This window comes from Manihot esculenta, chromosome 1 (assembly GCF_001659605.2).
Source record: "Manihot esculenta cultivar AM560-2 chromosome 1, M.esculenta_v8, whole genome shotgun sequence".
NCBI classification, from domain to species: domain Eukaryota; kingdom Viridiplantae; phylum Streptophyta; class Magnoliopsida; order Malpighiales; family Euphorbiaceae; genus Manihot; species Manihot esculenta.
Window position 1 is genome coordinate 36851309 of NC_035161.2, and position 14057 is coordinate 36865365.

At 35.9% G+C, this 14057-nt stretch overlaps 2 protein-coding genes across 4 annotated transcripts; one reads left to right on the forward strand and one right to left on the reverse strand.

The window, feature by feature from the left end:
- The first annotated feature begins 573 nt into the window (after positions 1-573).
- LOC110609142 lies at positions 574-9978 on the forward strand. Of its 3 annotated transcripts, none has more exons than XR_002486984.1 (4): positions 574-1603; positions 1747-1849; positions 8738-8999; positions 9670-9978. XR_002486984.1 is itself a non-coding variant. In XM_021748528.1 (4 exons), the coding sequence occupies exons 2-4, from the start codon at positions 1410-1412 to the stop codon at positions 9697-9699; spliced, it is 327 nt and encodes a 108-aa protein (XP_021604220.1). In that variant the 5' UTR covers positions 574-722; positions 1382-1409; the 3' UTR covers positions 9700-9978. The 3 variants fall into 3 exon arrangements, 1 of the variants encoding a protein (XP_021604220.1); XR_002486985.2 differs by having other exon boundaries at positions 8856-8999; XM_021748528.1 differs by lacking the exon at positions 8738-8999 and having other exon boundaries at positions 574-722; positions 1382-1603.
- A 1195-nt stretch (positions 9979-11173) lies between these two features.
- Positions 11174-13450, reverse strand: LOC110616794 (glycosyltransferase family 92 protein RCOM_0530710). The gene has a single exon (XM_021759290.2). It carries the CDS (start codon positions 13088-13090, stop codon positions 11345-11347), a length of 1746 nt encoding a protein of 581 aa, XP_021614982.1. The 5' UTR covers positions 13091-13450; the 3' UTR covers positions 11174-11344.
- Positions 13451-14057: the final 607 nt, after the last annotated feature.

Sequence of the window (14057 nt, forward strand, 5' to 3'; positions counted from 1 at the left end):
TCTTGTAAATCTGGTCTCTTCATTTACAGCCCTCCCTCCTCTTGTTTTCTGAAAGATTTCTTCATTAGTCCCAAAATTTAGGTGCGCTATAGAGGGTTAAAGCCCAACAGAAATTGGGTCGCAAAACCCGTATCCAAACAAGGACGACACCGTTAAAAAGCTTGATATAAATTAGAAATTAAAAAATTTAATATTTACAGATTTTGAGGTTTATGTAGCAGAAAAAACATTTAATATAAAATTATTATAAAATATTTTAATATATATTGAAAATTGAAGCAATTATCTAAGAATATGAATTAAATAGTAAATTTAATATATTTTTTTAGTCTTGGTGTTGTATTGAATTTTAGGTCTTTATTTGTGTTATGAATGTTTATTTTTTTAAAAAATTGAAAAAGGGTATATTTGAAAAAAATTACAACATTTGAGAATTTAATAGATAATTAATTTAGCGTAGAATTTTAAAAATATTGGAAAAAAACAAGTTTTATTGTGACACAGACATACACATATACATATCCAAAGCCGAAAAGGTTCCGCAGCAGACGCCAAAATTCTCCGCAGGTCTATTTTCTTCCTTTCCTTAAACCCCTATCCTAATTCTACTCTCTCTTCTTTTTAGGACTTCTTTTAATTGGTTGTCCATTTTTGTCGGTCATTACTGTCCTTATCCGTCGTGTCTGTAACTCAACTTGTCTCTTTGATGAACCGACCACATTGTAATCTTTCAATCGGTGTTGTTCTTCGATTCAATTATGCTTCTGCTTTGATTTTCTTCTTTTTTTTCTTCTTTGGATTTCTGCATCTGCTTCTGGTTTTGTTATCGTTCTCATTATGCTGATAGGGCTTTCGGTTTTGTCACCGAAACGTTGTCGTTTCCATGTGTTAGCACTCGGAAATTCCAAAGCCTTTTTCATGGGAGAGTTGCAGAAATTTTGGCGGGTATATGATGATTGCTTTTCGCGGTAGGGATTGTAGTGTTTTGGTAGAGTTGTGGCGATAATGCTGGACGATAGTTTTTTCTTTTCGCGGAAATTTGGTTCTACTGATGATATGATGGAGTGGAAATCTGTGGTTGTATTTTGTTTTATTTAGATTTCGATTTAGTTACTTTTCTGCTCTTGATACTCCTAAGTGGTGGTAAAATTGTTAGGAATTAGTTTGAACGTGCAAACACAATAGTTTATTGTTGATGTAGGCATTTGGATATACTAAATTTCATAGAACAGCTTGCATTTGTGGGATTCTCTGAATGATGAAGTAGCTCACAAACTGCGCCGGAATCTGGATGTTTGTAGATGAACAAATTATTTTTATAAAATAATTTTCCAGTATTATGTTTGTTATTGAAGTTCTATTAATTGTATAGTTCTTGCAGTATGAATAAACGTGCATAACTGAGAAAGATGCTTGCAAAGGGATACATGTCAGAGCAGCTCTTTGGCCACACACCAAACTATCCTTTCTCAAAATTTGCAAATCTGTCTCAGTTCAGAGAAAATGCTTTAAATCGGTATCCAACAAATGATATGACTAGCCTGAGTAACTGGCGCAAAAATCCCAGAATCAGTTGCTTTCGTGATTTAGTTAGAGAGGAAATGTAAGTTTTCTGAGTTTGCCTTAACTTTATCAAATATTTGTTATTAACATAAACTCCAAGGAGCATGAGAGTATGTAAAAGATTTTACATTGAAAGAATCTTGATCCACTATATATTTTACGACTGTTCTAATGCTTATGCAGTGCTGAAAGCTTTGAATTGGAAGAAAATCATCAAGTGCAAGAGGGAGAATCTAATCTAGTAAATGTCTTAGAACACAAATTATTTGCAGAAGCTGCTTCAGAGGTATGTTCATTGGATATTTAAACTAATATTTAGATGATTCCTATTTTTATTGTTTAATTTTTAACTCGAGTATTAGCTTACACAGTCAAACAATAGCCTTCTGTTGCTTTGCACCACATTTTAGTTTGATACACTTTTGTGAAAATTCTTGCAGTTTAGTTCCTCTCTTGAATTAAAAATGATGTCTGATGGCATCACTAACATTAATAACTTCTTGGTGAAGTCTTCAGATAAATTAACTAGAAAAAGAGGGGATGGGGATGAGAGTAGTACCTGTTGAAGAATCAGTTGCTTTCACTTCATTTCTTGTTCATTTTTAAGTTTAAAGCTTCTTCAAATATTTGTTAGGAGGAGGATATGAATCTGGATGTATTGAGAGAGCGATTGCAAAATTTATTTCAAAAGAACGTTGTTGAATATTTCTATTCATTTTCTTAAGAAATTATCTTCATTTTTTTTTTCATTGCCTGGTTATTTCGTCCAAATCTGTGGATGATTCTAAGAGTCTACCAAGCAGTAAACTAATTTCAGAATTTGAATATTTAATGCATGAGTTGGTCTATAGGGTTGGGAGGGCTTTAAAGTAATAAATAATTCCAGGTGATAAGCGGTTGTCGAAGCCGTCAAAAATAAACCTATTAAACAATCAACAATAAACTTGTAGATAGTGGCAATAGGGTCGAACCACAGGGAATTGACACTAACGATCTTCCTAATAATAACCAAGATGAGTAAATAACGAATAATTAAAAGAGGGGGGTTTGAGTTGATGAATTAAAACTAAATAGCAAAAGAAAGCAATAGTTTAAATAGATGAGAATTTCAATGAGAAAAAGATTCTAGCTGAAGTGTGAGTCTAATTCAGTTTGTTCAGAATTGATCATTGATTATTAAAGACTCCTATTTGATTTCAATAAATCAGTTTTGGTTGTGGAAGACGCTTCTCACAATCCAAATTCCTCCTTAGTTCTAGTTTGATTAGGAAACATTCGCTAATCAAACACTAATCAACAAGTTGCCAAGGAACGTCCTTGGGGCATTGTAGCATCGAACAACTGTTGACTGCATTAAGACTTAGAGAAACCCAATTCTATCCTTGCCAACCGCGTGGTCAAGTTTAGATCATACAACCTGATTAAATGTGTATTTGAACAATCTAAGCAATTACGGACCTAAATCATTCAAACAATATTACAAGGCAATTTAAAAGCAATGGGCCCTTATTGATTCTAAAAGCAAAGTAATATTTAAAGAAAAGGTCAGATTGCATAAATATTGAAACAAACAAGAGTTCAACTATGGAGTATTAAATCTCCCAATTCATCACAAATCTGAATATTCTCAACTTCAACTAGAAAATAAGGAACTTAGCCACTCATTGGTGGACTAAATACACAAAAAGATGAAAAGAAAATAAAGAAGAACAACTGCAGAGTTTCTGGCGAGGGAGAGATGCTGGATGAGGCTGATCAGAGATCCCCTTGCTGGCTTGGAGGCTCTCCTTTTATAGTTGCAGAATTTTATCCATCTAGGGTTTTGAAATCCCTCTTTGATTTGGTGTTGGACTCCTCTTTTGATGTTGAATTTAATTGCAATTGGATTTCCTTGGATGAGAAGCTCTTTCGTGGCTCTTGGATAAGTGCTGGAAGTGATTGGATTGGATTTGGACTTCTGAAAATTCGGATTTCTGTTTGCTGTCCATTTTCCCGCTCTGCTGTAATTTTCTGCTGTCAAAGTGATTTGCCCGACGATTTGACCAGTTTCTTGGGCAAATCACTGGGCAAATCGCTTCTCTGTGAGTCAGTCCTCTATGCCTCTGCGAGTGATTTGGCCAGTGATCCTCGATTGTCTTGGTCAAATCGCTTGCCCATGTCACTGCTGTCTGTTGCCTCTGGGTATCTGTTTTAGCTTGATCTGGGCAGTGATTGGAGCAGATTTTTGGGCAAATCACTGGGCAAATCATCCTTTTGCAAATTTTCTGCACTTTTTCTTCCATTTTCCAGATTCTTCCTTTTCTGTAAAAACAAGATAAAAACCATAAATTAAGCTAGAAAATGTGTAAATAAGCAATAAAAGGGATAATAAAAATGTGGCTAAATTGTGCTTGATCACCAGGGCAAAGCATTTTCCTCAGATATTTACCTCAACTTTGCGGAATGTTTCAAGGAGTTCTTTTTCATCCTTATCCTTTTTAGACTTGGTGAACCTCTCAGGGAATGGGAGGTGTATGATTACTTGTTTCGGCCAACCTTTGTCGGCCTCTTGTACTAGCTCTGTCTCAGGTCGGCCTTAGAAATTTCCAACTCTAGTTTTGTCACTCTGCTCTGACCTCGCCTAGTCGGACTAGACGCATCTTGTATCTCTTTCCCATTGCGCAGAGTGATTAGACTGACATTGTGCTTGGGATTCACTATCGTTTGAGACAGGACTCTATCTCTGGCTTAAGTTGACTCTTTTGATTTTTCAAATTTTGAATATTTGCTTTTGCTTCCTGTTGAAATTGATGAGTGTTAATGGCAAGTGATGTAACTATATTTTTAAGTGACATACCTGATTTTGATGGAGGTGTTGGCTGTGCTTGAGATGCTCGAGGTCGGAGCTGCTGTGGAGCTGCGCCATAGCGAAAATTAGGATGGTCTCTCCAACTTGGATTGTATGCGAGCCCGGATATCCTCCAACACATGTCAATAGGGTGGTTTGGATGAGCACATATTTCACAAACACGAGTTGGTTATTTGTTTCCTACGACCAGAGCTTTAATCCAGGTAGTCAGCTCTACGACCAGAGCTTTCATCTAGGTAGTCAGCTCTGATACTTGGGACGTTACCCCTGATGTGTTCACCTCACTGGTCTGCTGAAGGCTAAGGTGTATCTCCAAATTGTTGAGATGTGGATGCCATGGTGGAAATTAATGCATGAGCTGCTCGTGCAGTCTTCTCTTCTATGGCCCCACCACTTGCTGCATCCATCATCTTTCATTTCATAGGCAGCAATCCTTAGTAAAAGTAATAGATCAAAAGATTGATCGGATATGTCATGCCTTAAGATAATAGCTCGGGAGGTCAAAAAGAATCTTTTTAGAAACATAGTCGTCGTCTTTGTCCACGAGTTAATGCTACTTGAGAGCAAGTAAAACAACCAATCTTTAACCGCATCTTATAAAGAAAAGGAAAAAGCACGTAATTTAATTTCCTTCTTAGTTACTCCCTATGGTCTCATGCTTAGGCATATGATCAAGCATAATTTAGCCACATTTTTATCATAATTATTGTTGCTTATTTACACATTTTTTAGTTTAATTTATGGTTTTTATCTTGTTTTTACAGAAAATGAAGAAATTAGAAAATGGGAGAAAAAGTGCAGAAAAAGTACAGAAGGATGATTTGCCCAGTGATTTGCCCAAGATCACCAGCTAAACTGCTCCAATCACTGCCCAGATCAAGCTAAAGCAGAAACCCGGAGGCAACAGACAGCAGTGATATGGGCAGTAATTTGCCCAAGAAACTCGAAGATCACTGGCCAAATCACTCGCAGAGACATAGAGGACTGACTCACAGAGAAGCGATCTGGTCAGTGATTTGCCCAATCACTTGAAGAAACTGGTCAAATCACCGGGCAAATCACTTTGACAGCAGAAACTTACAGCAGAGCGGGAAAATGGGCAGAAAACAGAAATCCGAATTTTCAGAAGTCCAAATCCAATCCAATCACTTCCAACACAAAACCAAGAGCCACGAAAGAGTCTCTCATCCAAGGAATTCCAATTGCAATTAAAATCAACATCAAAAGAGGAGTCAAACACCAAATCAAAGAGGGATTTCAAAACCCTAGATGGAGAGAAATTCTGCAGCTATAAAAGAAGAGCCTCCAAACCAGCAAAAGGGGCTTCTGATCAGCAACTCAACTCGCCAGAAACTCTCCAGCATCTTCCTTTTTTCTTTTCTTTTCACCTTTTGTGTATTTAGTCCACCATGAGTGGCTAAACTCTTTCCTTTCTAGTTGAAGTTGGTGAATTTCAGATTTTGTGATGAATTGGGAGATTTAATACTCCATTGTTGAACTCTTGTTTATTTCAATATTTATGCAATCTGATCTTTTCCATAATTATTACTTTGCTTTTAGAATCAATAAGGGCCCATTGCTTTTAAATTGCTAAAGTGATAAATTGTTTGAATGATTTAGGTCCGTAATTGCTTAAATTGTTTAAACTCACATTTAATCAAGTTGCATGATCTAAACTTGACCACGCGGTTGGCAAGGTTAGAATTAGGTTTCTCTAAGTCTTAATGCAGTTAACAGTTGTTCGATGCTATAATGCCCCAAGGACGTTCCTTGGCAACTTGTTAACTAGTGTTTGATTAGCGAACGTTTCCTAATCAAACTAGAACTAAGGAGGAATTTGGATTGTGAGAAGCGTCTTCCACATCCAAAACTAATTTATTGGAATAAATAGGAGTGTTAAAGAATCAATGATCAATTCTAAACAATCTGAAATAGATCCATACTTCAACTAGAAGCTTTTCTCTTATTGATTTACTCATCTTTAAATTATTTGCTTGCTATTGTTAATTAGCTTTAGTACATCTTCAACACAAAACCCCCCTCTTTTATTTACTTGTTATTTACTTGACCTAGTCATTATTAGGAAAATCATTGGTGTCAATTCCCTGTGGTTCGACCCTATTGCCACTATCTACAAGTTTATTGTTGATTGTTTAATAGGTTTATTTTTGACGGCTTCGACAACCGCCTATCAGCATACGATATGAAATGCCTTGAGATGTTTATAGAGATTCTCATTCTTCTTCTCATAGAATGAGATGTTTATAGAGATCCTCATTCTTCTTCTCATAGAATTTGGGTAGGAGGTGTATCAGCCTGACTTCAGTTCAAAGACTCCCTGCAGAGGTGGATAATTTATGCAAAGGAGAGCTTCGTTAACTGGGGCTGTTACTAAGTCACAATGGGTCCTTTCTTCAATCATGCCGGGTTGGTTCCTTAGTGGTGGTGCAAGGTGGTGCAAGATGATTCACGACTACGGATGGTGCTTCTTTCTCAGCGATGAGAGTGTCTTCAGTTAATGTTTTTTTTAATGGTCAGTGCTCTTTCTTTCGCTGTTCCAGACGTGCTACCAACGACCTGTTTCAGCTTTGCTTCTTTCCTCAAGCTTTGTGCAGTTCTTTCAATTTCAAGATCGAAAAGAAGTTGTTCTGTTTGATCAGACCTACCTAGTCATTTATAAAATAAAATGAGTTCATCACCGTTTTCCGGCAACGGCACCAAAATTTGTTGGGTGTTGAATCCACCAAAAATAAATCATGCCCTTTCTAATGTAGATATTGTGGGTAGGTTCAAATCCACAAAGAATGGGTTAACCACTGTATTTTTGTTTTGTGATAGCATATGTGGAAAAAGGCGAATGATGCTCTCACAACCTGCTTTATGATGGACTTGTCCAACTTATCACTTTGACGACCTATCGACTTGTTGACCGACTTGTTAGAAAATTGACTTGTTGATGACCAGATGATCAGTCTTGTGACTAAACAATCTGTCGATCTGCTTGACCGACCTAACGATCTCTTGGTGATGACCTGTTGGCCGCACGACTTGAAGACATGTTGACTGCACGTCTTAAAGATCCACTTGTCAACTTATCGAGCGTCTGACTACCTTATGCCTAGCTTTAAAGCAAAACAAATTAAACTGTAAATATAATGGGGTTTTTAAAAAGATTTGACTGGATGCAAAAGTAAACTAATAAATAATAAATAATTAAAAGAGATTAATCAGAGTAAGAAAATATCTAACTTCGAGAATATCTTGGTGTTAATTCTCTGGATTAATCATAGGCGCAAGAATGTTCGATCTCAATTTCTGACCAGCCAGTTATAATATGGTCTAACAACCTAATCTTCTCTTAGATAAAAGACCGAAAATGATCAGCTCACTAGTCAGCCCCTAATCATCAAACAAACCACATGATTAGCTCAATGAGATTTTAGTTTGATAATAGAATTAAAAACTAGAAAGACCTGACTCCGACCAAGAAGCTCACTCAGCGCGGTTGTGAAATCAAAATACGTTATTCCATAATAAAATATTGTTTGTCACAAATATCAAACTCACAAGTGATTACAGACTTAATGAATCTGAATGACTGTATATTATTCATTCAACTAAACAATTGGTCAAACTGCATCAATTAAACAAATAATAATCTCAAGAATAAAAGAAATAATATAGAAATGAGAAGGAAAAGATTAAGCTCGATCCGTGCGAATTACCCCCTTGAAAACTTCTTTAAAAATAAAGAAAATAAAATCTCTTTAAAAGGAGAAGATGACCCCTAAAATTCTGATTTTTCTGAAATCATTCTTTTTCAAATTGGACTTTGTCAATCATATCCGTAAATCCCATGACATTTCATAAATCATGCCCGCGGTCTTGTGTACAAGGTCTGCCTTGTCCGAGGTCGGCTTGCGAGAGGTCTGCTTTGCGAGAGATAAGACGAGGTCTGCTGAGGTCGGCCTTGCAAGAGGTCTGCCCTGTAAGAGGTCGGCTTTGCTCGAAATCAGTTCCCTGATTCCTACTCTAATTTCTGCCTAAATCTTTCAATTAAGAGTTTTTTTTCCTAAAGTATATAATCTGTCAATGTTGCAGGAAGAAAATAAATGAATGTGCATTAAATAGGCAGAATATACACCCTGTCAATTTGCTCTATTTATTTCCCTGTTTTTCCTCTCGTAAGATCACAGATTCCATCATCATAAGGTGGACAGGCTGATTGATTATTCTCTTTTTTGTTGTTTCTGTTAGTTCAAAACTTTCTGCTTAACAATTAAGAATGTGCGACTCTGATTCTTGCGTTTCTTGGATCTGTTTTAGTGTGTGTTGATGAATTCATGGACTTAATGGAATGGAGGATCGCCAATTCAACAATCTGTACCAACGAATGTACCAATGAAGGCCCAGGAACTCTATCCCATATTCATCTGTTTCTAAGGTTTTGAGTGGGATATAATGTCAAGATGGATGAAGAAAGTAAAGATTCTGCCAGATGGAGATTGGGATTTCTCGGTTGATTCTATGCTTTGCGAGTCAAATTCAAGACTAATCCCATCTGGTTTTGCTAGTTCAAATTGCACAGGTCAGTATTGTGGAACATCATGCTATTTATGCTGCAAACTCTGCCTTTTCTCTGCTTAGTAATAAATTATGACTGTGGAAGGGAATATCCTCTTCATAAGCATTTGAAAATGGAGAATTCTCATGAAATTATCTACCTACTTTTCAATGGTTATATATCAGCAAATACACTGCTGTTAGGATTATAGGCTGCCGCTTACTTTTGCAAATTGCTGCATAGAATTTTGTTTATTCTGGAGTTTTAACACTTCTATGAGATACCATGTTTGCTTAACCATAGATATGCACCTACACTTTATGTTCATGTTCTTGTTTGTTCTGTGTTTACTCTCTTCTCTATGTCTTGTTTTAATTTCTTATCTATATTTTTATTTTCAAATATTTTAATTCATCAATATTGAAAATGTGATTAGTCCGATCTTTTGTAGGAGCTACCCGTAATAGCGAACTTAAAAAATGAATCTCTTTATCATAAAGAGATTCGATGTTCCTCACCCTGCATTTCTCTTCAACACAAGGGATATTTAATGTCCTCAGTTGATGTTGTATCTGTGTTTTTTTCCCTCTTTTTCATGAAATGAAACTTTTGAGTGTTCTCCCCATCATATCGGGAAGGTCTTATGTGCCGTAATTGAAAACACAACTGATAATGCAATGCTTCTGAATCACAGGTTTGGAATGAACTTGCATGCCTCAAGTGATGATCCATTGTTACTGGAATAGATGGGCAGGCCTGACCAGGAAAGCCCAGTGCTTTGGTTATTGTCTCAAATCTCCTGTTGGATTGATCTCCTTTCTAAGGTATCTATTTGAAATAAAATGATAGATGCGATTTCATCTCATGGATAGATGAAAGAAATGAGAATAAACTGTTTTAAATGATTTTAATTATTGTGCTTGTGTTCTTTTTGTTGAAGATATTTTTATGAATTAATTTAATTCATCAATCCTAATCATTGCTAGGCTATTTCATTTGCAAATATCGCATGGCTGTGGTTGGCTAATGAACTCCATTTCATTTGTTTTATATTTTTCTTTTCAATAACTTCTGTTTTATTTAAATTTTAATATGTAATTTTATGATCGAGTTATAACAGGTATGGACTTGTATTTAGTAAAATGAAATTCTTTCACGACTACCACGAGCAACTCTAGAAAATTCATCTCTGACATTTTAGATCATTGATGATGTTTTCTCCACAACATTTCCTCTCTTTCTCTATCAAAAAGACCAAAAAAAAAAAAAAGAACAAAAGGTAAATGAAAAATGCAGCAGCTCTATTAGGCATTTTATCAAACCCTTATTATGCCCTTTCACCATGAACGCACCAATTGAAGGCTTGAACCAAAAGAAAAAAAAAAACCTAAATGGTTTATAAGCAAGAATTTCAAGAAATGAAGAAAAAAAAAAGAAAATAAGAAAAAAGATAAGTAAATTGGATAGAAAGAATATATTGTAAACGGTATATTATATAGGAATGTTTTTATAAACTTTTTAAAATGTAAGGGTGGATTTATTATTAATAATTATAATATTTAAAAATTAAATTGTAATTTTTTTAAAAAAATACAAAATGATGTTGCTTTTCAGTTTTTTTTTTTAATTTATTTTATTTTCTCATTTTCATTATATTTATAATATTTCTTCTATGTTCATTTTCTTTAAAATTGTTATTCTCCATAAACTAGTCACACCGTTAAAATATACTGTTAATTTTAGAAAATTTCACACTTTCTATAACCATCTCTTTCTTTTTTTAAATATTATATTGTTTTAAATTATTTTAATTTTTAAGAATCTTTCTGTAATTTTTATATTGTTTTAAATTATTTTTGTTCTTGGGAAGTTTCAAGTGGTTAGGAAATGCTTGTTCGCATTCGTGGAATGTGCATCAATCTAGTAAAAATGGTTTTCCTTTCCATTTATTATTATTATTATTATTATTATTTTGTAATTTTACTTCAGAGGGTGTCTCTATCATATGCTTAATTCAACTGGTATCATTTCAATAAAAGAATGCTATGTTAAATTTAAAATTCTGGAATCTTGAGAACTGGAGGATTTCACTTTTATAATCTACAAATAATGTCATGATGTTGAACCAGTGTATTCAATTTATCATCTTTAGAACACAAAAAAAACTTCTGTGAGACCAGCATTCTACAATCAAAGAATGAAGAAAAGAATCATTTCATAATTTAGCAACTTTACAACTGTGTAATTTGCATGCCTGTGACAATTTTAAAAAATTGCTAAAGAAAAAAAAAAAAAAGAATGGATGGTTGTGTATGATTACTCTGTTTTACATGGGCGCCTAGCTGCAAGCACCTTCAAGTGTGAATTTGTTAGAAAGGAGACCTCTCCCAAGGAAGTACTCCAGTTGCAGTGTCAGCAAAGTTGGCCAAGACAAAATCCTTAAGACCAGTGTCCCAAACTTCACAGAACCGGAGCTGCCAATTAGGAGGTTCTATGGCCATAGTCCCTAATCCAGGAGCTCTGTCTTTTGAGCCCTGGTTTTGGTCCTCTTGCCAGTTAGTAACATATGTAGACACTCGCCTGAAGAACTTGGCTTTGAAAGTATCCCACACTTGGTATTTATAGTGGTTCACTACAGCTGTGCTTTCAGGCACATTCAGGTACCTGTATCCACGCTGTAATCTGAAGTGATGAACCACATTGAGAAGTGTTACATCAAGGAGTTCTGGGCGCACAATGGATTTGTGCCGTTCAGGAGCTTGAAGCCGGCAAGTATACCCAACAGTTACTCCCTGTGACGGGGCCGAGGTCAAACCAGATGGTCCGAAGCTGTGACAAATTGTTCTAATCTCTGCATATGTTGTTGAATTTGTGTAATTCGCAACCAGGGTTCGTAATGAATTCTGACCTAGCATATCTTGTCCGCGGTGACGAGGGAAGTAAAAGAACTCATCCACATCAAAGAATCCCAGCCACTTGCATTCACTCCTTGCACGCAAAGCACAATGCGAAAAACCAGCCTCCTGTGCTTTAGGCCAAGGCCAAGCGTACCGACTAACATTGTAGTTTTGCAAGTTAAGCTCATCAATCACCACTTGAATCCCATCATCGCTATTGTTGTCATAGATGAACCATCGCTCCACACCAAGCCAAGCATGGTACACAATCCACTCCCGGAGAAAAGAAGCTTGGTTCCACAGCATTGTACAAGCACAGAGCTCATACTTCTTCCTACTGTAACTCTTCCGCCGGTGCAAATTGGTACTGTAAACTTTCGCCACAGAAGGCAGAAGTGCAGCTTCACCAGCATCAACCCGGCCAACTGTGACTCGAATTCCCTGAGCCTTATCCGGATTCCTCCGAACACTTCGCGGCATCAAACACCTAATAACCTCTTGCGCAGCTGCAATTGCTTTAGTAGTGAACACAAATCCTTCATTCTTATCAAAGTTAGTCAAAGCAAAGTGGCATCTGAATTGGGTTGGATCTGAATCCTTGTGTGGACGAAGATTCAATCCTTTGACGAACACAACCGCTGTGTTCAAATCTAACACAGCTTCATATACCACTCTTTCCCATGAAGGAACCGCCGAGTCCGCATTACTCCGCAAGAGCCCATCACCTTCTGCCAGCTCCCAAGTACGCCGCAAGTCAACGGCGGCTGAAAAATTCGTCGGTGGAAGCTGGCACCTTACAATGGACTTGGCCTCACGATACTCATCAACAAATAAAGTCGGCTTTAAAACCACATCCACAGAGGACGAAGAATTTAATAAACTATAGTAAACACAGTACAAATTTTCAGTGTTATGGAGTTTATTAGAAACGATTAGCAGCAAGTGATCAGGCAACAAAACCCTATCTTCCACAACCAAAGACAAGGATCTAGCATCAAAAGAATCTCGAGTTAAAGCTAGACGGGTAGGCAAAAGCGACAATGAAGTGGGTACGGAAAGCACTGGCCGAAACGACCCAGTACGAATAGGCGAGCGATCTGAAGAAATGAATAGGAGAAAGGCGAAGAAAGACAAGCAAACAGTTAAAGACTTCGCAGAAAAGAAGTTGGCATGGGATTTGTATATACGCTTCCGCTTCCGGCGCTGCTCAGAATCCATTATTAATTTCTCTGTAAGTGAAGAAGCAAAGTGATCGAAATAAGCAAAATTGGATCTTGACGATGGGTTTGCGAGCAGATCTGAAGACGAAAGTAGGTTATCTTGGTATCTTGATTTACGGGTTAGTATTAATTTGTGTATCGGAGAAGAAGAGAACGAAGAAAAACGCGCTGGTGGCTGCTACGAGTCAATGAGTGATCGATGGTTCCTGGAATGGTGGCTGCCAAGAAGGAAGGAAAATGAGTATATATTAGTCTAATTAAATTGGAGGAAGAAGGAAGGAATTCCTTTCCATTCCTGTCCTTTTCCTTCGGTAAGAAAGAGAAAGGAAGGGGAAGAAATGAGGTGGACTTCGATTTTACGCAGATTAAAGATAAAAGAATGAAGTACACATCTTTCCCCTTTTTTTTTTTTTTTTTTTTGGTTATTGATAAATGATTTTGAGATTTAATATATTTTTAAAATAAATAATTAAGAAATTTATTTGTGATGAGTGGGATTTCTTCCTGTTTCCGGCAACCTATTGCTGTCTGAAGCAATTTATTAATTTTCAATGATTTAAATGATAAGTTCCTTAAAATTATTTGATTTAATAATTGATAAAAAGTCGACACTGGGACAAGGCCAGCTGCATCTTAATTCCATTTTTAAAAAATAATTGCTATAACACTTTCTTAAAAAAAAAAAATATTGTGTTGCAGATGAGACTGAACGAAACTTTTTTTTTTCTCTCTAAATTATATTAAAATTAATATATGTTGCTTAAATTTAAAATTCAATCATTCAAGTATATGAAAATTTTTGGAACCGATTAATTTAGATTCATTAAAAAAAATTTTAAAGAAAAAAATAAAAAGAAATGAAAAGTTATTTTTCATTTTTTATTTGGATAATAAAAAGGAAAATGAAAATGGAAAGTTACTATTTAAATAGTAAAATCTATTTTCTTTTTATTTTGGTAATTAAA

Excerpts from the sequence above, each read along its gene's own strand:
- LOC110609142 (XM_021748528.1), top strand. The coding sequence starts at position 1,410 with ATGCTTGCAAAGGGATACATGTCAGAGCAGCTCTTTGGCCACACACCA. Across the intron at positions 1,604-1,746 it reads GATTTAGTTAGAGAGGAAAT|TGCTGAAAGCTTTGAATTGG; the intron begins GTAAGTTTTCTG and ends ATGCTTATGCAG. Across the intron at positions 1,850-9,669 it reads TTGCAGAAGCTGCTTCAGAG|GTTTGGAATGAACTTGCATG; the intron begins GTATGTTCATTG and ends TCTGAATCACAG.
- LOC110616794 (XM_021759290.2), bottom strand. The coding sequence starts at position 13,090 with ATGGATTCTGAGCAGCGCCGGAAGCGGAAGCGTATATACAAATCCCAT.